This window comes from Micropterus salmoides, unplaced genomic scaffold (assembly GCF_014851395.1).
Source record: "Micropterus salmoides isolate LMB-PRFRI ecotype aquatic unplaced genomic scaffold, ASM1485139v1 Ms_hic_scaffold_2, whole genome shotgun sequence".
Lineage (NCBI taxonomy): Eukaryota > Metazoa > Chordata > Actinopteri > Centrarchiformes > Centrarchidae > Micropterus > Micropterus salmoides.
Genome location: NW_024041150.1, coordinates 5,418,428 through 5,442,916, shown reverse-complemented (window position 1 = coordinate 5,442,916; position 24,489 = coordinate 5,418,428). Strand labels below are relative to the sequence as shown.

General features: G+C 44.8%; 2 protein-coding genes across 2 annotated transcripts; both read right to left on the bottom strand.

The window, feature by feature from the left end:
* Positions 1-4,832: 4,832 nt before the first annotated feature.
* Positions 4,833-15,343, bottom strand: LOC119911574 (G-protein coupled receptor 4-like). Its single transcript, XM_038730477.1, has 4 exons — positions 15,255-15,343; positions 14,837-14,992; positions 6,160-6,347; positions 4,833-6,054 (listed from the first exon to the last, which is right to left on the bottom strand). The coding sequence occupies exons 2-4, from the start codon at positions 14,975-14,977 to the stop codon at positions 5,553-5,555; spliced, it is 831 nt and encodes a 276-aa protein (XP_038586405.1). The 5' UTR covers positions 14,978-14,992; positions 15,255-15,343; the 3' UTR covers positions 4,833-5,552.
* A 2,749-nt stretch (positions 15,344-18,092) lies between these two features.
* Positions 18,093-23,431, bottom strand: LOC119913455 (G-protein coupled receptor 4-like). The gene is made up of 4 exons (XM_038732884.1): positions 23,268-23,431; positions 19,870-20,061; positions 19,269-19,760; positions 18,093-18,114 (listed from the first exon to the last, which is right to left on the bottom strand). The coding sequence occupies exons 1-4, from the start codon at positions 23,429-23,431 to the stop codon at positions 18,093-18,095; spliced, it is 870 nt and encodes a 289-aa protein (XP_038588812.1).
* Positions 23,432-24,489: the final 1,058 nt, after the last annotated feature.

The window sequence follows — 24,489 nt, the reverse complement described above, 5'->3', positions numbered from 1 at the left end:
TTGTCCACATGCATATTAAAATCCCCCACAATAATAACTTTGTCCGTTTTAAGGACTAAAGTTGACAAAATCTCTGCAAACTCAGATAAGAATTCAGAGTACGGACCAGGTGCTCGGTACATTATACCGAAAAGAATTGGTTGCAGTGATTTCCAACTTGGGTGTGAAAGACTAAGAACAAGGCTTTCAAATGAGTTATAATTTAGTTTAGGTTTAGAGCTGATTAGTAGGGTAGAGTCGAAGATAGCTGCAACTCCAACTCCTCGGCCTGTGCCAGATTTCTAGAAATGAGAGCTGCTCCTTCCCAAGTGGGATGGATGCCGTCTCTCCGAATCAGACCAGGTCTTCCCCAGAAAGTCAGCCAATGATCTACAAAGCCCACATCGTGGTAAGGTACATTGTTGTAGTATTTATAATCTGTTAAGTAAGTTTGACTTTTAATGGAGTTATATAACTAAAGGCATTTAGACGATGCCCGATCGGCACTAAGGGGCCTAAAGTGTGCCCAGAAAACATCCCCCACACCATTACACCACCACCAGCAGCCTGCACAGTGGTAACAAGGCATGATGGATCCATGTTCTCATTCTGTTTAGGCCAAATTCTGACTCTACCATCTGAATGTCTCAACAGAAATCGAGACTCATCAGACCAGGCAACATTTTTCCAGTCTTCAACTGTCCAATTTTGGTGAGCTCTTGCAAATTGTAGCCTCTTTTTCCTATTTGTAGTGGAGATGAGTGGTACCCGGTGGGGTCTTCTGCTGTTGTAGCCCATCCGGCTCAAGGTTGTGCGTGTTGTGGCTTCACAAATGCTTTGCCGCATACCTCTGTTGTAACGAGTGGTTATTTCAGTCAAAGTTGCTCTTCTATCAGCTTGAATCAGTCGGCCCATTCTCCTCTGCCTCTGACAAGGCATTTTCGCCCACAGGACTGCCGCATATTTTTTTTTTCCCTTTTCACACCATTCTTTGTAAACCCTAGAAATGGTTGTGCGTGAAAATCCCAGTAACTGAGCAGATTGTGAAATACTCAGACCGGCCTGTCTGGCACCAACAACCGTGCCACGCTCAAAATTGCTTAAATCACCTTTCTTTCCCATTCTGACATTCAGTTTGGAGTTCAGGAGATTGTCTTGACCAGGACCACACCCCTAAATGCATTGAAGCAACTGCCATGTGATTGGTTGATTTGCATTAATGAGAAATTGAACAGGTGTTCCTAATAATCCTTTAGGTGAGTGTATATAAGCCCGTCTAACCCCTCTTGTTCTTGTTTGTCTCAGTTCTTACGCCATTCGTTTGACACACACACACACACACACACACACACACACACACACACACACACACACACACACACACACACACACACACACACACACACACACTGAAGCTACCCAAAAGTACTTTCGATTACCTTGTTATGGATTACGAGCTTGTTCTCAGCCCCTCGGACTGCGATCTGTACGACAACCAGTCCGTGGTTTCTGAATATCCTCCGTCCATTGTAACATCCTTCCACGTGGGCTGACTCCACCAAGCACACAGAGAGGCCACAGACGCCGTTGCTGATCTGGTTCCTTCGCACGGCACAACCATCTCTCCGCCCGTCTTCGGGAAAGGCAAATTCCTTTCCACCAGAACGCAAACAAAGCCATGCTTCTCCAGGCTCAGCCCAGCCACCTTTAACACTGGTACAGCCATCACTTCTGCATTCCAGACCCAACGTTACAAGCACGTTGATGACGTCACTACGCAGGCTGCACACCATACCCCCACACATGCATCCCTCCATCCCAGCATCCTTTCTCCTCCCCTTCCTTCAGCTGCAGCTAAAATAGCTACTTCTTTCCCTTTCACAGCAACCAACGCTGCTGTCTGCTCTGGCTTAGCCACAACAAGCCACAGCGTACCACCTACCGGACTCACTCCATTTCCTCCTTTTCTATCGCTATTCCCCTCAGTTTCGCCTTTGGTTTCCATCCAGGCATCGAGGTCATTCCCAATTCATCATTCACTTGTCATAACCTCCAGTCCGCCCTCGCCAAGTCCAATACCGTGGATAGACTTCATAGCAAAAGAATTGCCCAACTGTTTCATGATGGGCTTTTCACCAGCCCCCCTTCCCCCTTCCCCATACCAGAAAGTACTCAGGCAAAAATAGATTCATTGGCGACCCCCCATGGCACCACCATTCTAAGCATCAACAGCCTCATTCCCCAGTCCAGATTTTTCCATGCATTACACAACCATCTCACAAGCCATCAACCTCATCTGTCTTGCCCGCCACAAAGCCTTGTTGGCTAAAGCTGACATTACCAGTCGTGCCCATCCATCCCGACTTCTGGAGTTTTTTCGGCGTCTCTTGGAACATTTCTTTCTACTTTGCAGTCCGCCTCATATTCGGTGCAAGAGAAGCCCAAAGATCTTTGACTTGCTTTCCAAAGCACTCTGCTGGGTCATCCATCTTTTGGACGACACTCTCACAGTCATACCGCTATCCTCACCTCCAGCATACGGTCTCTCCACTACTACGGAGGCAGATGGTTCGCCTCTGAGTGGCCGCCAGAACTGTCCTTACTATCCCCCTACGCTGCCCTTTATGAACCGTACCCAGTAGTCATCGCCACCATTCTTTGGGAGCATATGTGGTCCAAAAAAGTCATTCTGGTACACACAGACAACCACACTGCTGTTATCATCATAAACAAAGGTCTCTTTCCATTACCCATCTCCACCAAATCCTTTCCAAATCCAGGATTTCTCTGGATTTGGGGCCGCTTCCTCTGCCTCCAGTCAAGGGCTTCCAGACCACACCATCAAAATGCTCGTCTTCCCATACCTTAGCTATATTGACAATAACCTCAGCCGCTTCCATCTGTTTCAACACGTTCTCATCTCAATGTGTCATAACTGACACTTTCAGACAGCGTTACAAAGCGTAAGTATTTTACGCTAAAGGTACCCTTCAGTGTCCGTATGAAGTGCCACCGTTTGCTACGTCCCAGCAACACAAAGGAGGCCAACCCTACTTATGTGCACAGCAGTAGGGTTAGCCGGTTGACATGTATAAAGTCTAGGGCACTTTAAAAACATTTATTGGAAGTTGTTTTTTCTTTTTACATGTTTATTTACAACATTAAACATTGAAATGTGTATTGTAATAGGCTGTATATTAATGTAATGTAATTGGGAGAAAACTGGTAGTTCTATGCAAAATCAGACGTTGAGCACCCCCATATTGCCAAAATGGCATGATCCTTGTTTGTTTGCAAAGCTTCGACTGAGATTGACAGTCACATCAGGCTCTGCCCATCGAAGCATCGAATTTTCGACTATTTGGGGTCAGCCCTAATAAAGTCAGTGACTTTGGTTATGGTAAGGGTAGGGGGCTTCGGGGGGCTGTCAACACCTTTAACACGAACATAGCTAGTTAGCTAGCACTTCCGGTCTGTACAAGATGTCCCAGAGTGTCTCAGAGACGCATCCGGAATAGTCTCATAGAGACGCACTGGGTGCTGAAAGGTACCTTTGGCATCAAATAACTATGTTTTGTCACTTTTTGTGAAAGCGTTGGTATTTCTATCCCCTTCCATTGTTCTGTTCTCGACCCCTTCATCCCTCTACCCTCGACCCCTCAGTCATAACTGCTTTTATACCCCATATGGTCGTCGTTCTTGTTAGTGAATTTCACTATACCTGTTTTTTGCTTCTTTTGTCTGTTACAACCTACCCTGGTAGTGGGATAGGTTGTAAAAAAAGGAACACCATGTATTTGACATTTACTCAGGAGGCCTGTAATATTCTTGTAGAGGATTGAATTGGTGCCATTTGTAGTGAACAAATGTGGGTGCTGAAAGCAGACGCAATGATAATGACTGAGAATTTATTTTTTCGCCGTTTTAACTCCAAAACCCGCCAATGTTGTTGCTCCGAGTCTAAGCGGGCGCCATCTTGATTATTGTGCAATACCTGCAAGCTGCCTGCCTGCTGTCATCGTTTCTGCAGAGAGGAAACATGCTGCTTGAGAACATACGGTGTTTTTTGGCATTTTGTGGCCGATCCGTTAGAGATATATAGACATGGGTATCAAATGAAAGGTCTGCTCGGGCCGGATCGATTGATATCCCCCCATCACTGTGGGATGTTCCGTTCTCAATCTACAGGCCTGTAAAGCATGGGAGTGCTTTTAGTGACAGGAATGTTGATAAATACTCCTGTTTTTATCAATATTTCAATGTTTTGTCATTTGGAAATGGGTTGTATGGACTGAAAAAGTGTTTTAAAGACATCTATCAATAAAAGTCAGCATTTAAACAATAAATATTGCCAAAATATGGATATTCAGTTGCATTAAAAGCTAACTCAGGATGGTTTTGATGGTTTATTGCATCAAAATATAGCTTTTTTTACCAGGCGAGGATAAAAATATCAGATTTTTTCTTTATTGCATCTCCATGTAGTCTGTAAAAGTAAAATAAATATTAATACACAATGGATTCATATTCCTTAGCTTCTGACTTTTCAAAGGAGACCAGAATTATGCATCTAGGCGAAATGGTTGCGTTATTCCTGATTAATTTTGGGTATGTAATTTTAGCCGTTTTTTCTGGAAAAAGGGGTCTGTTTTCAACAGGTTAAAGTTTGAGAACTCTGGCAAAAAAATTGAGCGAGTTGTTGTTGCTGAAGCAGAAAGTGTTACAACCATACCCGGTCTCCCCTAATTAACATTAATAAATCAGAGACTAACCACCATATAGAGCATTTTTCTTGAATAATACTTTAATGAAGGAAAACAACAGATAAATATAACTGGAATTAATATTGTAGCCTACTAGTGGTAAGCTATATAGTAGTCTATACAAGGGGTTTTCAAAATGTGAGGCATGCCTCCCTAGGGGTGCTCCAAACAATGTCGGGGGAGGCTCAGTGAATGAAAGTGAGACAATATTACATTACTTATTGCATTAGTTATCAAAAGGAGATCACATACAATAGTCTACATGTGGGAGTTCAGAGACACAGTAGTTTTTGGGAACTGTTTACCCCCCATCAGAGTAAGAAACTACTAAATGCCTTAGACAGACCTTTTTTGAAACTATTTGGTGCAGTCAGAAGTTATAACAGCAATATTAGGCTATTTTAGCTAAAATGTTGAGTGTCTATGGGATCAAATAATATAATCATGATCCCATAGGCATCCAGGAATTGAGCGAAACTTACCAAGTAAACTAAAGATGTGGTGGGGGGGTGTCATTTCCCAAACTTTGTCTGAGGGGAGGCCCGCAGTCTCAGACTTTGGAAAAACCCTGGTCTATACAATTATCTGAAATTAAAGTGAATACACTAACTTTCACCACAGGGGTGTAATATCAGAATTTTATTTGTGGAGGAGTTGAATCTCAATTAATAAGCTGTTTGAATGTTACAAATGCTCTATAAACTATCTGTAGGCGGACTACACATTACACTTTACTCCAAATTATTACCTAAAAAAAGTCTGTAGTCCTGTTTGCCTACATGAAGCTGACTGTGGAAATGTTGTCATCATTCATACTGATGGACTGCTGATATCATTGCTGTCCATTCTACAGCAACACACAGAGGCCAAAAGCTTGTCTATGATCCCTTTCCTCATGAAGACATACAGGACTGAGTCTGCAAGAGGATTCAACTTAAGAAACATGAAAGACACGCTGGTGAGGGTATGACTAGGGTTTACTTGTAGGTCCCAAATGATTCTGGGCAGGAACAGCAGAGTGTAAATAAACAGCACCAGAACCAAAATTCCCACAATTAGTCGTTTTTCATCAGAGGGGACTGAGGTGGAAGCAGACAGGGCTTTGAGGGTCCCAACCAGGAAGAATATTAACAGTGGGAAGGGAAGGAGGAAGTGGATGGCAAAGATAAATTTCACGACCCAATAATCAATCTTGAAATAAAAAAGGACGGCATAGACAAGAGAAAGGACCCAGACCACGACACAGACCACCACAGAGGTCTTGATGGTTCGTCTGAAGCGGTACCACAGTGGGTGGGCGATGACCAAATACCTGTAATACAAGATGGACACAAAGTCTTTGAGGAGCTTCAGGGTTATAAACTAATATAATGTTCAGACACAGAAGGAGCTCCACACATACTGGATAGACAGATACCTTTCCAGGGCGATGCAGACCATGAAGCCAATACTGGCAAACAGAGCAGAGAAGTAAATATATAAGAAGATGTTTGATATCTTCTCATCCTCAGGTTGTGCCACCTCAACGATCATGTAGCAGAACTGAAGGAGGTCAGAAATGAGAAGGTTGATGACGTAGATGGGAGCAACATGATCACTTCTCACCTGCCGGAAAACATTGGTAAAAGTCAACAAGCAGTTGGAAACATGTTGTGAAGTCCACCTCCTCCCAAATCTGTCATCTTGCTCTGCCCAGCAGCTGCAGTCAGAGCCATTTCTGACTTTTTCATCCAACAGAAATCTCAGATGTGACACACTGGCCAATCACTGCAGTAACAAGACTAAGGGCCAGATTTCCTGCAGCTTCTGCAGCAGTTTTTCAGCAACAGTTATGAAGCGTTCTGGCTCAAACACATGAGCTGGATTTATTAAACAGACACACCAGACTGGAGTCACAGTTTGAGGCTCATGTTTGTGTTTGCAAGGTGAGCCTCTCTCCTCATTGTAAATGCATTTCAGGGAGGATCAAATAATAAGGAGACATGTTAACAGAGGTTATGTTTTTACTGGATTTACTGAGGTCACACAATTTTTCCACCTGTCAGATTGCAGGGAAACATAATAATAAAGGTGCATTAAATATAGGCTTATGTTTAACAACAGTTATTATAAACCTCTGTTCCATTCATGCAGAGAGAAAGAAAGACAATATTGTCTAAGAGTCAAGTAAAAATTAAATTAATAAAAAGCACAATTCATAAAATCAGGAAAACGGCAGAAACACTTGCGGGGTGTGTGTGTGTGTGTGTGGGGGGGGGGGTAATTCAGTCATCAACCAAATAACTGGACAAATTAACATTTATGACCGAACGATGGCAATCCATCAAAAAGTTGTTAAAATACAAAACAAATGTTTACAAAATTTCACAATTTCCTTGATTGTTTTTCTAATAAAAAAACACCATGAGCCCAAATAATACTGTACAAACTACTCTTACATTTGTCTTTAGTTGTAACTTCACTAGCAAGGACCACACAATCACCAGATACGATTAAATGATTTATTAATGATCGAACCAGAAAGATGTACGAGGCTTGCTGTTGCTGAATAGACATTCGAAAGCGTTGTGGAGAAGCTGCGATAGAGAAATCCGCTGTAGCACCCGGGCATGACAGACCCCCCAAAAGCTTGCAGTTATGTGGGAGAGCATTGGCTGATCTGGGATCTATGAGATCTGAGCGAATATGATGATGGTATGCTTGGGAAGACCAGCAGTGCATTTATGTATCAGGTGTTTGGGAATGACGTTGCAGGAGGCTGGAATGGTAGCTCTGATCCCGAAGGAGTGACCGGGGTAATGGATGAGCGAAATGCTTGGCAAAAGAGTACTTGGCAGAAGTGGTGGTGGAACCAGAATTGAATGGCCACAGGACTGGACTCGATATGACAAAGTTGTGCTCTAGGATTCCCAGAGTTGCAAGTAGTTCACAAGGGTCTTGAAAGGGTTCAGAGGTGATTGGACTGGAAAAAGACGATTTGATTTGATTTATTGGATTTGGTTGCTTTAAGAACACAGTGTTGTTGTTGGGAAATGAGTCTGAATTGCAGGTATGACGCCAAAGGTCAAAGCAAAGGGAAGAAGCAGTTAAGTGAAACCAAAGAGATCAAGTGTGAACGTAGATTCTGAAATTTGAGACAATTCAAGGATGCTGTTGTTGCGGATACAGACGAACAGTGAGTCTGCTGGGAGAAGAAGGCAGAGTTGGTCTTGAGATGGCTCTTGACATTGAAGACCTAAGAAGTAAGGTTATCTGATAATGGTTAGAGGCCGGGCACACAGGTTAGAAGTTTGGAAAGGATGGAACTTTGATGGATTGCGTTTTATAGCCATCATGGATTGGGTGTAGCTGATGAAATGAGACGTAGTGACGAGATTGAATGGTTGGATTGTTACGTTGTACTTGTTGTGATGGTGGATGAAGCTCTTCAAGCTGGCCTGTAATGTAAGAGAGGGCTATGCTGTTTCAGGGACCAACCATCTTTCCCTATAGAGTGAGCTGCAGCGGTTGCTGGATGTGGGCTGCGGGAGGGTTTTGGCATCCCAGTGCCTAATGCCCCACCACAGCTGGTTGTGGTTGCTGGAAGTAGACTGCTGGGAGTGCTAGCAAGAGCAAGCTGCCGCAGTTGCGAAACCTTGTCTGGCAGCTAGAATTTGTCAGCGTTCATTGTGTCAATGGCGGCCTATGAGGAAGTACTGCCATGCCCTAAAGCTGGGTGTGTGATGACGTGTGTGGAAGTGACTGATAGCTTGAAACAAGAATGCTAACGATCTGACACAGTCAGCGATGGCTGGAAGTGTAAAGCAGGGGGCTCTGGCATCCCGGTGCCGAAAGCCCCTTCTCGTTCACGACTATTCACTTGAAACGACGTACGCTCAACCTTCTGACATAGTCAGATTAGCAATGACTTGGAGTGAGCAGTGGAGGGTTCTGGCATCCCAGTGCCAGAAGTCTCATTTAGTCTGAATTTACTTTAGTTTAAGACGACTCTTGGCTCGAAACACTTTTTCACTCAAACATCATTTGAAAAGACTGTTTTCGAAACGACTTTAGCTCGAGATGGCTTTAGCTCTAAATGACTTCAGCTTGAACGGCGACTTTTAGCTTGGAACAACTTGTTCGAAAGACTTTGTTTGAGATGAATTTTCACTCGAAATGTCTATACCAAAGGGGTTAGCATGTATGTTGCTAGCATCAGTTATATCTGAACTGGAGAATATTCTTTATTAAAACACGAGCAAGGAAAAGCACAAAGTTCTCATTCTTCATATCTGTTTCCGACGACGACTTCAGACGGTTCTGTGTAACGGACAGTAGGCAGCGGGCATCCCGGTGCCAAAGCCCCTGCTGAAGCCAGCTCAGCGAAAAGACTTCAGCGTGAAACAGCTGTTTGCTCGAAACAATTTTGGTTCAAAATAGATGTTAGCTTGATGTTTGCTCAAAAATGACTGTTAGCTAGAACCAAATTTAGCGAAACGGACGTTAGCCCAAGGCAACGACAGGACCGATACTGTGCCAGTGGTGGTATATCACAACTTAAAATTATTTCAGGTAAGTATTAAGATTAATACTAATGGACATTACATTATGATAAGCTATCTGCTATTGAAATCAGTGTGAACAGATGAACTCTCTCTCTATCACAGCTGGTCCCACAGCTACGACAATAATAAACATAGGCCAACAATGTGTGACAGTGAGGCTACAAAATAAATAGGATCTGAACTGTATTTTATTAACTTCTACAATCAACATTTCCATAACTTATTAACCATAAATAGGCTAAAACAAATACTTTGATACGATTTGATTAAAAATACTTTCGCAAAGGATTTTCCATGAACATCAGTGGATCAGTAGTAGGCCTTGTATGCAATATTGGAGCATATTAGGCCCACTTACTTTTATAAATGATTTCTAGTCAGAAGTACTACTGGTGCAGCACTGAGTAGCTGTTTGTCTTTCAAACTGCTACAGTAAAACTATGAACAGAAAAAGCTCACTACTAATGACCTCCACAGAGCACCTGTTCTTGCTGAAAAAATTGCTAATAAACTTGACTAATTGTAAAGGGTGGTGTGAACACAGACTGTGGCTAAAATATGTGTCATTGTTTGCAGTAATACCATCCAAAACAACAAAACCACACAAATAATCCATCTACAAACATTTCTAAATTTAATTCAACACCATTTTTATGATTGGTCGGTAAATATTTGTGCATTTATTTTTTCAGCCTATTGTTAATTCTATAGTATTGAGGGAGTGTGTGGGGGTCTGGGGCACGGGGCTTTGGAGCCTCTGGGTCTGGGGCGGGTCTGCACGCTGGGGGGGCTGGGCCCGTCCTGGGGATGGGCGGGGTTGTCACTGACTCTGGGGTGCTACCGGTGCTAGAGGGGCTCTTGCTATAAGCCCTGGGCTGGAGGGACCTGGCGTCCTCCTGCTTAGGGGGGGTGGGGGACGGGACTGAATAAATGATGGGGCCAGTCAGGAATCTGGTCTTCTAGCCTCCCTATGACCTCCTTCACCTTTCCCCCTTTGGTCATGTCTCACAACATACACCCTTAGGATCCTGGGGGGCGGGCAGCCTGCAGGGCGTTTGGGGGGTGGGGCTGCTTTATTGCGGCCTCGCACTTCTTCCTCCCTCACTGCCTGCCCCTCAATTTTAATTACACATTAGACACAGAGGGCTTGGGGGGTGGGAGGGGCACGATGGGAGGCTCCACTACCTGACAGTTGTGGGGTGCCTGTGTCACAACTACCCTCCAATTTTAGTTGCACCTTAGTTACCACGCACCTTATCTTTACTCCACCATACAACACTTCACAATCCATGACATGCATCCAACACAAAACAATACATTTACAGAGGCAGGCAGAGGGGTTGAAGGGGTTGAAGGAGTGGGAGAGATTCTCATTGGCCTCGTGTCCTACCCCTGGAGCCCCGGGCGTTGGGGGTGCTGTGGGGTTGGTGACGGCCTTGCCTGATCTGGGGTGGGCTGGGGGGGGTCGGGGCTCCCCTGGCGTGGGGGCCCGCCCTTGGCCTAGGGTTCTGCGGACTCGGGCTTGTGGCCTTTGCTCATTTCTGGGCGGGTGGTGTGTCCCTGGGCCTGGGGGCCCCGTTGTCTCCTCTCCTCGTCTGGGCCCTCTTTGGCAGAGGTGAGGCTCCCGCTGCTTCCCCCTGCCAGCTCTCTCACGGTGGGGGCATTCGGGAGTCTCTGGGGCGCATGACCGGTGTTGTCGGGGTAGGTTTTGGTGCTCCTCCTTGGGGGTGCTTGACTGGGGGGGGCTGGGCCCCTGTCCGGGGATGAGATCGGCCTCGGGGGCTGCTGTCACTGCCTGCACTGTAGGGAGGGATGCCTCTGGCTGGGCTGGGGGACCGTTGGCCTGGTTCTCCCGCGTTATCGCTCCCTGGCGGTAGCGAGCTTCCCGGCACGGATTTCTGCTGTTCTTCCTTGGGGCGGGGTACAGCTTCCCCCTGGACATGCGGTCTGGGGTCCTTTGCGCTTTGGGGGGTCGCAGGGTGTCCTGGCTTCTGGGGGTGGGGGTCTCTGCGCGGGTTGATCCAATTGCGGTTTGGTGGGCTGCGGTGGGATTGTGGGGCGATTGTCGATGCATCTTGATGCATTATACTTTTTCCCTGGGCAGGGTCTCTGGATGGCTGCTGGGCGTTTAGTTTGTGCATTGGAGTCCGGGGGAGGCATCTCCTCGTTGGCTTGGAGGGACCTGTTTGCGTTCCTGTTTTGCTTCGTTGGCCTCGGATCCGTGCTTGCCCATTTCTCTGTCGGCCAGCTGTTGGTCCCCTCTGGATACTGAGGTATATAGTTAGTTTTCGGGATGTGCAGTGTGGGTGCGGGGCAGGGCTGTGCTCCGGTTTGTTCTGGGTTTGTGCCTGGAGTTCTCGGCCCTTGATGGATGGGTGGGTTGTTGGTGGCATGCAGCTGAGCTAGTTGATTTTGCCTCGTTGCTGGTTTGGCTGGTGTTGCATGGCGGCCGGGGGGTGCGCTGGGCATGGGGGATGTCGGCTGGCGCCAGCGGCCTTAGTTTTTTCCGGCGGTTGGGGGGACGGTGGACTTTTATTGGCGGGTGCACGGTGACCTGTGCGGCGCGTTTGCTGCCGGGCTGGGACTTGCTGCTGGTGTTTCTCTCCGCTGGCTTTCGCTGTCGTGTTGTTCCGTTTGCTCTCTCTCATTTGCCCGACCTCGCACGCGGGATTCGCGGGGGGCTGCTGGGCATGGGTGTCGCCGTGCTCGCGCAGTGTGCGCGTTGGGCTCGTCACTTGTGCATTGGTGTTGATGATTGCGTGGCATTTGGGCATTGTGGTTGTTTGCTGCGCGGCGGTGGGGTGCTGGATGGGGGGGGCCACTGGTCTATGTTGTGTCCGCGCCGCGGTCGGTCCGGGCGCTGCTCTGCCTCTTTTGCGTTCCGTCGGCATTACGTTGTCAACTGGCATTTGGGTCGGGGTCTTCTGCGTTTGCATCGCGGTGCATCTGGGAGTCTTTGTTTTTTTTTGATTTGATTTATTCTTTTTCTTTCTTCCACCCCTATTGGCTACTGGGGTTCTTGCCTGCCTGTTACAGTCATGGCGTCCCACTCTCACTAACAACTACATTCTTTAACAGGCTTATGCGCACACACATGTACATACACACACATACAGACACATTCACCCACACGCACACAGACACACACAGACACAAACAAACTTAGGTTGTCCCTGGTAGAATTATTCCTGATGCCTTTCTTTCAGTTACTTATTTAAATTAATTATTATTCCAGCTCTCGTGGCTGTGTTGTGTTGCTTATTTAGTGTGTGTGACTGTTTCTTGTTTTCATTGTTCTCTTAGTTGTCTTAATATGTCATTAATATGTCAGCTGTTTATTGCTGCTGTTCGGCTGGTTGTCTTTTACTATTATTATTATTTTTATTGTTTTTTTTGTTTGTGTTTGTTTGTTGTTGTTTTTCTCCTCCCCAAGCCCCCCTCTCTGTTCTCTTGCAGGTTTCGTTTCTTTCTGCAATTGGTGTTTCCCACAGCTTTTTCCTGTTTTCCCCACCCTCCATCCCCCTTTCCCCCTTCTCTTGCAGGTGTTGTCCTTTCTCTGTGCTGTCTGTTTGTGCCCCCCCATCCCCGTGTCTGCCCCCCTGTCCGGCCCGGTGACAAATCAATACATAATTAAATAAATAATAAAACAGACAAAGGAGTATTTTAATACTCTCTTGTTAAAGTAAAATCTGTCTGGCACAATATGGTATCCAGGTCATTATACTCTATACCAGGCTGCTGGGCAGGACAGGTTTAAAAAAAAAAAAAAAAAAAAAGGAGGCAATTGACCCTTCATTAAGCCCCGCCCTCTTTTGTAACTGTTGCTAAGTCTGACAAATTGTCGGCGCTGCCACAGTCTATTACTACACTCCCCAGAGAAATATTGTCAGATTTGTTGGGAAAAGAGATCTCAGAACGAAGCAGACAGTTTTGCAGTTGCATTATACATTTGAAGGTTATAATCAGGCTGTCAAACTGACTCAAACGGACATGAAACAAATGAAAGATAGAAGCTAAAGCCTACCGATCACAAGGTACAAGTGAACCAACGCATCTCCGGACAAAAGAGGATTGACACTTCCTGTAAGGCTGGGTAGGCCTCTGTTCACTATTACAGTCAATAAAAAGCAGAACAGTAGGACTTTATTATGTTACATTCAGTAGGAAGTTAGCTAGCGTTAGCTAACTAACATTACTTTAGGAACGATCCACAGCTGACATTTTTCTGGATTTGTTTTAGGTTTTGGAAAGAGAATAAATCGTACTTCTCCTTTCAACCTCTCTGGGTAGCGACTGTAACTATTACAAGTTTCTCAGGAACAGCGTTTAATCATATCTTAGCTAGAAAACGACTCTTTTTGCATCAGAGTCAATGGAGCGCAGCCATGACAGTGGCTGACCTCAGTTAGAGTGAGACCTATACTGCGCTGTGATTGGCCAGCTGTGTATTCGGGGTGTGGCTTAGCGAAGGGTCAATTCTATAGATTGGTTAAGCATAAGTTATTTAAATTCTTAGCATAGGCACTATATTTTAATAAACTAAATGTCTTTTAAATAGCTGAATTAACGTTGATGTTGAAAACAAATCATACCATAATGTAGGCCTGTGCTTCATTTACATTGTAACAATATTTCTTAACAAATAGGCAACATATGAAATCCATCATGATCTATCAAAAAATATGTATGTTTTATTAAATCATTACACTGCCTCAGCGTGCTGTCACATGTCTGACGGGCCACCGTCCACCACACATTACATTTATGCATTTAGCTGACGCTTTTATCCAAAGCGACTTACAATTGCTATTTACGTCAGTCGCACGCCTTTGGAGCAATTAGGGAATAAGTGTCTTGCTCAGGGACACAATGGATTTGAACCCGGGTCTCTCACACCAAAGGCATGTGTCTTATTGTCCATTGTGCCATCACCACCCCACACACAACACTGGCAGACAAACTGTGCAGTTTCACTCGATACTCGTCAAGTAGTCTGTTTGATTTCTCCCACTCTCGTTACTTTTGCATCTGCTTCCGTTTCAGAGGGGACGCGGGGGATTTCTGGAGCTGTCGCCGCTGTTGTTTCAACTTGACTCCTTGCCAAGAAACCCGTCCTTACCTGACTCCGATTGGCCCTGAACCAGACGGTATTAATCGATCCAACAATGGCAGCGGATATTGCCCAATCAGAGGTAGGAAAGGAGAAGTATTCACAGAATACTATTTGCATGCTATGCTGCATTAAAGACAACTCAGAAATACGGGACAAACTGCGTCCTGTATTGATTCGGGGACGCACTATATAGTCCTCAAATACAGGACGATTCCGTATTTTAAAAGGACGGGTGGCAACCCTGACTTGAAACGACTGTTAGCCGTATGTCTAAAGTTGTAACTAAATGTACATTTTAACTATGGAGTATACCATTCCTGTAAGTCCCCAGGGGACCTAGCCCCCAAACCAGATCCTTGACGGACAGACAGACAGACTGTAGGACAGAAACACGACACAGAAAGGAAATAAATAACTCTCAGTCAGAATGTACATACCATAGAATAAAGAGCATAGATGGCCACGAGGGTCAGAGGAAGGCCGATAACAATGATTACGTATGTCACCACATTCATGATGAAATTAAGTTTGTTATAGTCATTGAGCTCAGCGGTGATGTTGCTGTGGTTAAAGTCCATTCTTCAGAGTGAAACCTGTTTGAGAGATCAGGTTATTAAAGGGAGCAAGTTTTTAATATCTACCTAACATTGTTCAGTGACATCACTAAAGCTGTGAGGTGAAGTTTACACAAACACAGTGTACTTATAGTTTACCCACAATCATATCAAATCACAAACTGCTGTCTGTTCACTTTAATATATTCATATAAATATTCATGCATATCTATCTTCATGACTGTGTGCAGTTCTTGTCATCTCTACATAAGAAAAAAATAATCTTTATAATAAACTTTACCTTTGAAAGCTCTGAGACCCCACCTGAATGAGTTTCCTACTGCAAAGTCTGATGTGGTGTCCTCTGCATCTTAACAGTCTACAGTAAATATAGTAAGCGATAAGAAGTAGGTTCCTGTTGACTACACTTCCTCTTCAAAAGACGTGAGAAAGGCACAAATATGCTTTATTCTGTTCTGTGGTCATGACATGGCTGCCTGCCGTCACCTCAGCTGAAAGTTTAGATGAGCTGCTTTGAGTGTCAAACTCTTCCTGTAGGCTTAAAATGGAAGATGTACGCTGCTTGTCTTCAAAACCATTAAATGCCTTTCTCAGCGAGCAGTAAAATCCACTCACTGTTACTTGGGTTTTTAATGTTTCAAAATCTGTGAATCACATTCTTACAAATAAGCTGGTACTGTCAAATCCTGTTTTTTTTCATGCCAACATCAAATTTAAGGAATGCGAGAACAAATTAAATTCAATGTGATTTGTCTAAGACAGAATGTACTTTACAGCTATCGTCCAAAGCTCTCTGCATTTTTTATTTTGATGATAGTTTTGGACTTCTTGCTTTGTTATTCCAAATTCGCTTCAGTTTTATTTGTATAGCGCCAATTCCAAACAAAAGTTATCTCATTGCACTTTTCATATCGTCTATACCCTACTCTGTGTGTTATTAACAGAGACCCAACACTTCCCACCATGAGCAAACACTTTGTGACAGAGGCAAGGTAACCTCACACAGAACTGTGGCTCAGGCCCGCCACTCGTTGTGACTTTATGGGTTTTCTGTTTCCCAAGTGGTTCTCTGTATGTGTTTGTATGTGCTTCTGCAAGTGGGCGTGGCTTTCTACTCTGACACCTGGGCTCTCCTCCATACCTGATTGCAATCACCTCATCAAGTCCTCAGCTCTAGTAATTCTGGGCCCTGTTTCAGAAAGGGGGATAAGTGAAAAGTCTGAGTTTGTTAAGAGGGAAGCTCTGGGCTTCCTGTTTCTGAGACCGAGATCAGATAAACAGTAACTCGGGCAAGTGATGTTGTGAACTTGACCTCTGAAGAGGTTTACTTCGCTAAACTCTCTGACTCCTCCCCTCCTCTGGAGCCTGAAGCAGCTGTCCAACACAGGTTTCATTTCCTTATTCATACAGTCGACATTAAAGCACACAAAGCAATCATATTTCTAGTGCCACAGGAATTATAGGCTACTGATCAGAGCACTGACAGCACAGCAGGAAGAAGCTCTGACATGTTGAGTCCTTTGTGAACGATGTAGTTGACTTATTCAAAGATTTTTACGTCTATAGAAAGACATTTGTTGTTCCTGGGAGATTATTTGTGTGAATGTTACCATTTCTTTGCACCTTCAATAACCTACCTAAACAACATTCTGCATGGGTATTGCACAGGTGGGCCTTAGGCTGGCCACAATAAAAGGCCATGTTCCCACTGGATTCCTTCAGCTTTTGTGCTGCCTGGAATTTCCGTCCATTCTCCTAACACTTTAATAAACTACCCAAAGTGCAACAATACTTCGACCTCTTCCTTCGACTAGACTCACACCCAAACCCCACAAACTACTTTCTGTACAACCCAAGACCAGCCAGTTACGTTTGCCCTCCAAGACACTCACATCACAGAAGGGTCTTTTCTAGCTTCCCTGAAGAGATGGCTCACCTGCCCTGAGTCTGGACTCCCCTGGATCCCTCCTGCCTAACCTGCCACCTTCCATCGTCCTCTTTCATCCATCCATTCATCAACAACCCTGATCTCTCCCTTTAACCCTCTATCCCTCACCTTTTCACTCCCTCATTCATCACCCTTATCTCCTCATCCCGGCATCCCTCGACCCCTCACTCTGCTTCCTCGTCCCTTCATCCCTCCATCCGGACCCTTAATCCATTACGGTACATCATCTCGGCTCTTCTCCATTTGTATGATACAATAAAATATTCTAAATCCATATCTCTAGTGGCGTAGTCTTTGGCGTAGATCTGAGGAGACACAGTGCTCTTAATTAAAGATAATGAAAGCCTAATAGTTATCCCCAAAGTTGGGCTCAGGTAACCCAAAGAGAAGTTGGACTTTGGATACCGTCCTCTGAACAAGATCACTCTGCCACAGTGAGATTTTCTGTCCTCTGCGTCCAAACATTCTGCAGTAGTGTGGCGCTTCCATGTGTGAATGCGTGTAACTGTGTGAATGTCAACAGCGTGCAGAAGTAAAAATTGCTCTTTGTAAAACTACTGAGGTTTGAACACACTTATTGTTAAGTTTTACAAAAAACCCATCTGCCAAATGAATGTAATGTAGCAGCTAAATAAAGGTAGAATAACATTTCTAAATGAGCTTCATGCAGTTTTTGGGTTTTGCTCTGGTTTGTGCTGGGAAAAGATTTGAAGCTTCTGGGCACTGAACTCAGCCGGCACAGTGACATCTGGTGGTTCACAGAAAATATAGCAGCAGTCCAAGCTGCAGCCCAAACACTAAAACATCTCACTTGCATCATGCTGTTTTAATCCTAGTGCTCAAAAGTCTAGGAAGGATATATATATTTTTTATTATCTATAATATTGTCTCAGAATTACTGCACTAATATTATTTTACTTTGAAAAATACAGTACAGATAAGTGTTTGGATTGAGAGTGCAGTCACCACCACAAAGACTTAACACTGATTAAAGCAAGAAATTCAATATTCAGCTGATATGGAAAACAGTGTTACACTCCCACATATTTGAAAATGGTCTGGTGTATTCTGGTTGCACTTCTCAGGGCTGCGCTCAGTGATGGAAAACCAGCCCCCCCCCAAGCCAGACTGTATGCAGTGACACATGACACATACAGTTTTGAAGGAAAATTATGGTGCATTCTCAGCATATCTGTAAAATGCAACAAAGGAGTGAGGGAGCAACAGCAACATAAGTTACAGATCTCGGAGTCTGGCCTGTCTCATCATGGACAGAGAGGGGGAGAATGAAATTACATATGTGAGCTCTGAATGGAGTTAAAATCATTCAAGACTGTATTAATTTTCTATTATCATGTATGAAAGAATGAATGCTTGTTATTGTTGGATCTCAACTAATGGGCTAAAGTTTGCAAAGCGGAACACTTTATCATTTCTGCCCCAAATTATCTAAAAAAGTCTGAAAGCTTTAAGAGTTGTGAGGAAACCTCATTTGGTCAGAAAGTGCAGGATGCCTCCCTGCTAACAGCAGGTTGGGCTTTATGTTCATATAGACAACAGAGATTTGTCAACCAGCAGAGATTTTGTTAAACCTTCATTTGTCAGCTTTTAATTCACTGAGTTGGTCAAAGACAAACATTCACAGTTTGGTCTACAAACTGATTTTTATTGGATTTCCAGAAAATGTACAATTTCATATAAACTGTAGTATATCTTCCTGCAGGTTTTCTGGCTCTGGAGCTGTGGAGTCTGGATCTGTGGTTGCGGGTCACCTGCTGCCCCCGTGTTCCTGCTCGACACCCTCTGCTGCAACGACTATTGTTACTAGTCCTATTGTTATTATTGTTATTATAATCATTAACATTACGACTGTTACCATTAACACTACTATAAATATCTGTACCATTTTTCATTTAGTCTATAGCAACATCACCTTTACTGTCTGTACCTCTGTGTGTATATTGTGTAGGCTGCCCTCTCTCTCTCTCTCTCTCTCTCTCTCTCACCCCAACCGGTCGAGGCAGATGGCCGCCCACCCTGAGCCATGGTTCTGCTCGAGGTTTCTGCCTCTTAAAAGGAAGTTTTTCCTTGCCTCTGTCGCCTAGTGCTGCTCTTGGTGGGAACTGTTGGGCTTCTGTAAATAGCATCATAGAGTACGGTCTAGACCTGCTCTTTTATGAAAAGCGCTGTGAGATAACTGTTGTTGTGATTTGGCGCTATATAAATAAAATTGAATTGAATATCTATCATTTCTATTGGCTTCCTGTTTCCTCCCCTTTCTCTCTCTCCCCCTTTCTCTGCCTACATGAAGCTGACTGTGGAAATGTTGTCATCATTCATACTGATGGACTGCTGATATCATTGCTGTCCATTCTGCAGCAACACACAGAGGCCAAAAGCTTGTCTATGAACCTCTTCCTCATGAAGACATACAGGAACAAGTCTGCAAGAGGACTGAATCTAAGCAACATTTGCGACAGGTTGAAGAGGTTCTCGTCATAGTCTACTTCCAGGTACATAATGATTCTGGGCAGGAACAGCAGGGTGTAAATAAGCAGCACCAGAACCAAAACTCCCACAATTCGTCGTTTTTCATCAGACGGGACAGAGATGGAAGCAGACAGGGCTTTGAGGGTCCCAACCAGGAAGAATATTAACAGCGGGAAGGGAAGGAGGAAGAGGACGGCGAAGACTGTGTAAATGACCCCATCAGCATCATACAAATAGTAAGGAACGGCACAGACGAGAGAAAGGACCCAGACCGCGACACAGATCACCACAGAGGACTTGATGGTTCGTCTGAAGCGGTACCACAGCGGGTGGGCGATGACCAAATACCTGTAATACAAGATGGACACAAAGTCTTTGAGGAGCTTCAGAGTTATAAACTAATATAATGTTCAGACACAGAAGGAGCTCCACACATACTGGATAGACAGATAGATACCTTTCCAGGGCGACGCAGACCATGAAGCCAATACTGGCAAACAGAGCAAAGAGGTGAATATATGAAAATATGTTATATATCTTCTTATCCTCAGGTTTTGCCACGTCAACGATCATGCAGCAGAGCTGGATGAGGTCAGCAATGAGAAGGTTTATGACGTAGATGGGAGCAACATGATCACTTCTCACCAGCCGGAAAACATTGGTAAAAGTCAACAAGCAGTTGGAAACATGTTGTGAACACTTGCTCAGTGTGTGTGAGTGTGTGTGTAGTCATTAACCAAATAACTGGAGCCAATCCCAGCTTACATCGGGCGAAAGGCGTGGTACACCCTGGACAGGTCGCCAGTCCAACCCAGGGACTTAAATTAAGTAAAATCTTTTTTTCAGTCCCTTTTTCCTCAACAAAAAAATAAACAGATTTAAAATATTAAGTGCTTATTCAATCGTATCATTCAGCATTAGCTACTTCCCTCTGTTGACTAAATTGTGCATCTCAATGGCAAATAACTGACAAGCAACTATAGCATAGGGGGAGGGTGGGGCTGTGCTCTTTCTGAAGTCCACGACTGTCACCACGGTCTTCAGAGCGTTGAGCTCCAGACTGTTCTGGCTGCACCAGGTCACCAGATGGTCGATCTCCCACCTGTAGGCGGACTCATCCCCACCAGAGATGAGCCCAATGAGGGTGGTGTCATCTGCAAACTTCAGGAGCTTGACAGACTGATAACTGGAGGTGCAGCTGTTGGTGTACAGGGAGAAGAGCAGGGGGGAAAGAACGCAGCCTTGAGGGGAACCGGAGCTGATTGTCCTGGAGTCAGAGACATGTTTTCCCAGCTTCACGTGCTGCTTCCTGTCCGTCAGGAAGTCAGTGATCCACCTGCAGGTGGAGTCAGGCACGTTCAGCTGAGAGAGCTTGTCCTGCAGCAGGGCCGGTATGATGGTGACCTGAAGTCTACAAACAGGATCCTTGCGTAGGTTCCTGGAGAGTCCAGGTGCTGGAGGATGTAGTGAAGGGCCATGTTGTTGCTGTTGGCTCTGTAGGCAAACTGCAGGGGTTCCAGGAGTGGGTCTGTGATGGATTTTAGGTGGGACAACACAAGGCATTCAAAGGACTTCATAACCACAGAGGTCAGGGCAACGGGTCTGTAGTCGTTTAGTCCAGTGGTCCTTGGTTTCTTGGGGACAGGGATGGTGGAGGCTTTGAAGCAGGCTGGCATATGGCATGTCTCCAGTGAGGTGTTAAAAATGTCTGAACACCGGAGACAGCTGATCAGCACAGTGCTTCAGGGTGGATGGGGAGACAGAGTCCGTCCCAGTTGCTTTGCGGGGTTTCTGCCTCCTGAAAAGACCGTTGACTTCCTTTTCTGTGATGGAGAGAGGTGGAGGGGGTGCAGCTGGCCAGCTCTGAGGAGGGAGGGGAAGAAGTGGTGGACTGAGGCTGAAGCTGAGCGGAGAAGTCACGGGGATGGTGTCTGATTGACTCTCAAAGCGGCAGTAGAACTGGTTCAGATTATTTGCCAGGCGAGAATCGTTTATGGAGTGGAGGCTTTGGGTTTATAGTTTGTGATCTGTCTGAACCCCCTCCAGACAGAATTGTCGTCATTTGCAGAGAACTGGTTCTTTAGTCTTTCTGAGTCGTTTAGCTTCTCACACCTCCCTGCTAAACCTGTACACGTTTAACGCCCTTCACCCGGCCCCGTCTCCACTCCTAAATGCCTCCTCTTTTTCCAACCTCAGCTGTCTGAGTTTAGCTGTGAACCAGCGTTTGTCATTGTTATAACTCACCCTGGTCCGTGTTGGAATGCAGCTGTCCTCACAGAAGCTGATGTAGGACGTCACAGCCTCTGTAAACTCATCCAGATTGTTGGTAGCATTCTTGAAAACATCCCAGTCAGTGCAGTCCAAACATGCCTGGAGGTCCTCAACAGCTTCACTAGTCCACTTCTTTGATGTCCTCACTACAGGTTTACAGAGCTTTAGTTTTTGCCTGTAAGCAGTGATCAGATTGTCCCAGTGGAGCGCGTGTGACCGCGTGATAGGCACTGCTAACTGTGGTGTAGCAGTGATCCAAAGTGTTCCCCTGTCTGGTTGGACACGTTATAAACTGTCTGTATTTGGGGAATTCTTGGCTGAGATTTCCCCTGTTAAAGTCGCCGAGAACAATAACAAGGGAGTCCGGGTTTGTCTGCTCCACACACAGTATCCGGTCGGCCAGCATGCGCTGTGCGTCCTGAACGTTGGCGTGCGGCGAAATGTAAACACCGACCAGAGTGAATGAAGCAAACTCACGGGGGGAGTAAAACGGTTTACAGTTAATGATAAGAAATTCCAGATCAGGAGAACAGTGCTGCTGAATCACTGTCACGTCGCTACACCAGCCATTGTTGATATAAAAACAGACACCTCCACCTTTTGTTTTGCCGGAGAGTTCTGTGTCGTGGTCCGCTCTGTACAGTTGGAAGCCTGCCAGCTGCAGCGCGGTAGTTCGGAGTCCGGTATCAGCTCCCACAACCACGTCTCCGTGAAGCACAGAACAGAAGATGAAAGTCTCTGTTTTTCCCCACCAGAAGCTGAAGTTCGTCCAGTTTGTTGCACAGTGAGCACACGTTGGAGAGAAATATTGCCGGTAGCGGTGTGCGGAGTCCCCGCTGGCAAAGACGCCCAAGCGACCCGGCTCTTTTCCCTCTCCTGCTGCGCTTGACAGCGAGCGAGCCCTTCACCAAAATGTCCAATAATTCCACTGATGACTCAAGAAAAGTGGGAATTAAATCCGCTGAGTTGTTCCCCTAATGTTCATGAGCTCCTCCCTGGTGAAAGAGCTCCGTGAATAACAGCCGAAAACTGAAGTAACAAACAAAACCAAAACAAAGCGCACCCAACACCGAGGCAGCTATACTCAGTGCCATCTTGGCAATACGTTTTATATCCAATCAAAGTTGGGATGTTAGAAAATAAATCAGACAATGCAAAAGCAATTCATTATTGCTTATTATTTCCTAAGTTATGGTCTTGACTGGTCTTGTAAAATCCCTAGTCCTCCATGTTCAAGACAGAGTCCAAATGCGGTCGAGTCCGAGACATAACCATCAAAAAAGTGGTCTCAAGACTAGCCTCGAGTGCTACAACACTACTAAATGGTTCCATTAACCTCAACAGCTTAAGAGAAGGCTGAATGGAGCCACACATGTAAACTGCACGTGTTTAGGGTCCAATCAGCTTCATGTACATTTTAATTATGGAGTCAATTATTCCTGTAAATTTATAGATAATTACAAGCCTTTGTCCCAGCTCCCTGACACCTAGCCCCGAAACCAGATCCTTTATAGACAGACAGACTGTAGGACAGATACGACACAGACAGGAAATAAATAACTCATTCAGAATGTACATACCATAGAATAAAGAGCACAGATGGCCACGAGGATCAACGGGAGGCCAATAGCAATGATTACGCATGTCAACACATATTTGATGTCTGGCTCATTGTTAATGTTGGAGGTGATGTTGATGTGGTTAAAGCTTTGGTCCTGTGAGGTGCTGTTAATGTAGAGACCGTCCATTCTTCAGAGTGAAACCTGTTTGAGAGATCAGGTTATTAAAAGGGAGCAGGTTTTTTAATATCTACCTAACATTGTTCAGTGACATTACTAAAGCTGTGAGGTGAAGTTCACACAAACACAGTGTACCTGTAGTATATAATTTTAATATATTCATGCATTTACATTTACTCATTTGGCAGACTCTTTTATCCAAAGCGACTTACATTTGAGAAACAACATAAAAGCATCAAATACAGCAGGAGATCTACAACTGACAATACATACTAGTAAGAGCAGCAATAAATACTAGTAAGAGCTAGGAGTTAGGTGTTATAAGAACAAGTGTTCTCAGAAGAGATGAGTTTTCAAGAGCTTCTTGAAGTTAGAGAGGGACGCCCCTGCTCTGATGGAGTATGCACATCCACCTTCATGACTGTTTGCAGTTTTTATCATCTCTACATATAAAGAAAGTAATGTACCAAACTTTACCTTTGAAAGCTGCGAGTCTGATGCGTTGTCCTCTGCACCTATTCTGCAGTAAATGTAGTACGTGATGACGTTCAGAAGGTTCCTGTAATCTACACCTCCTCCACTAAGGAAGTAAGAAAGGTACAAATATGCATTATTCTGTTCTGTGGTCATGACATGACTGCCTGACCTCACCTCAGCTAAAAGTGTAGATGAGTTATTTTGAGGATCAAACACTTGATCTGACCGAAGTTCAAGTTCACGTTTATTTATATTGCACATTTAAAAAACAACTCTAGTTGACTAAAGTGCTTTCCAGTTTCAGAATACAGAACAAATATACACAACAACAGTAGAAAAGGTCAAATGTCACCAATCATCTGTGTTTGAAGGCCAATGAATGGGTCTTTAACAAGAATTTGAAAGTGTCAGCGGTCCGGGAAATTCTTATTTCAACAGGTAAAGTATTCCAAAGATTAGGAGCAGCTACTGAGAAGGCACCGTCACCTTTAGTTTTTAACCTGGATCTGGGGAAATCAAGGAGCATCTGATTGGATGACCTCAGTGCTTTGACTGGAGTGTCTTTAAAGACAAGCAATAAAATCTTAAAA

Bases quoted from the DNA above. Each gene is read 5' to 3' on its own strand.
- LOC119911574 (XM_038730477.1), bottom strand. From the start codon at position 14,977: ATGGACTTTAACCACAGCAACATCACCGCTGAGCTCAATGACTATAAC. The intron at 6,348-14,836 runs GTATGTACATTC...GTTTTCCGGCAG, and splicing joins TCTATGCTCTTTATTCTATG to GTGAGAAGTGATCATGTTGC. The intron at 6,055-6,159 runs GTATCTGTCTAT...CTTGTATTACAG, and splicing joins GTCTGCATCGCCCTGGAAAG to GTATTTGGTCATCGCCCACC.
- LOC119913455 (XM_038732884.1), bottom strand. From the start codon at position 23,431: ATGGACGGTCTCTACATTAACAGCACCTCACAGGACCAAAGCTTTAAC. The intron at 19,761-19,869 runs GTATCTATCTGT...CTTGTATTACAG, and splicing joins GTCTGCGTCGCCCTGGAAAG to GTATTTGGTCATCGCCCACC. The intron at 18,115-19,268 runs ATCAGTATGAAT...TGCATTTTACAG, and splicing joins AGCAATGATATCAGCAGTCC to ATATGCTGAGAATGCACCAT.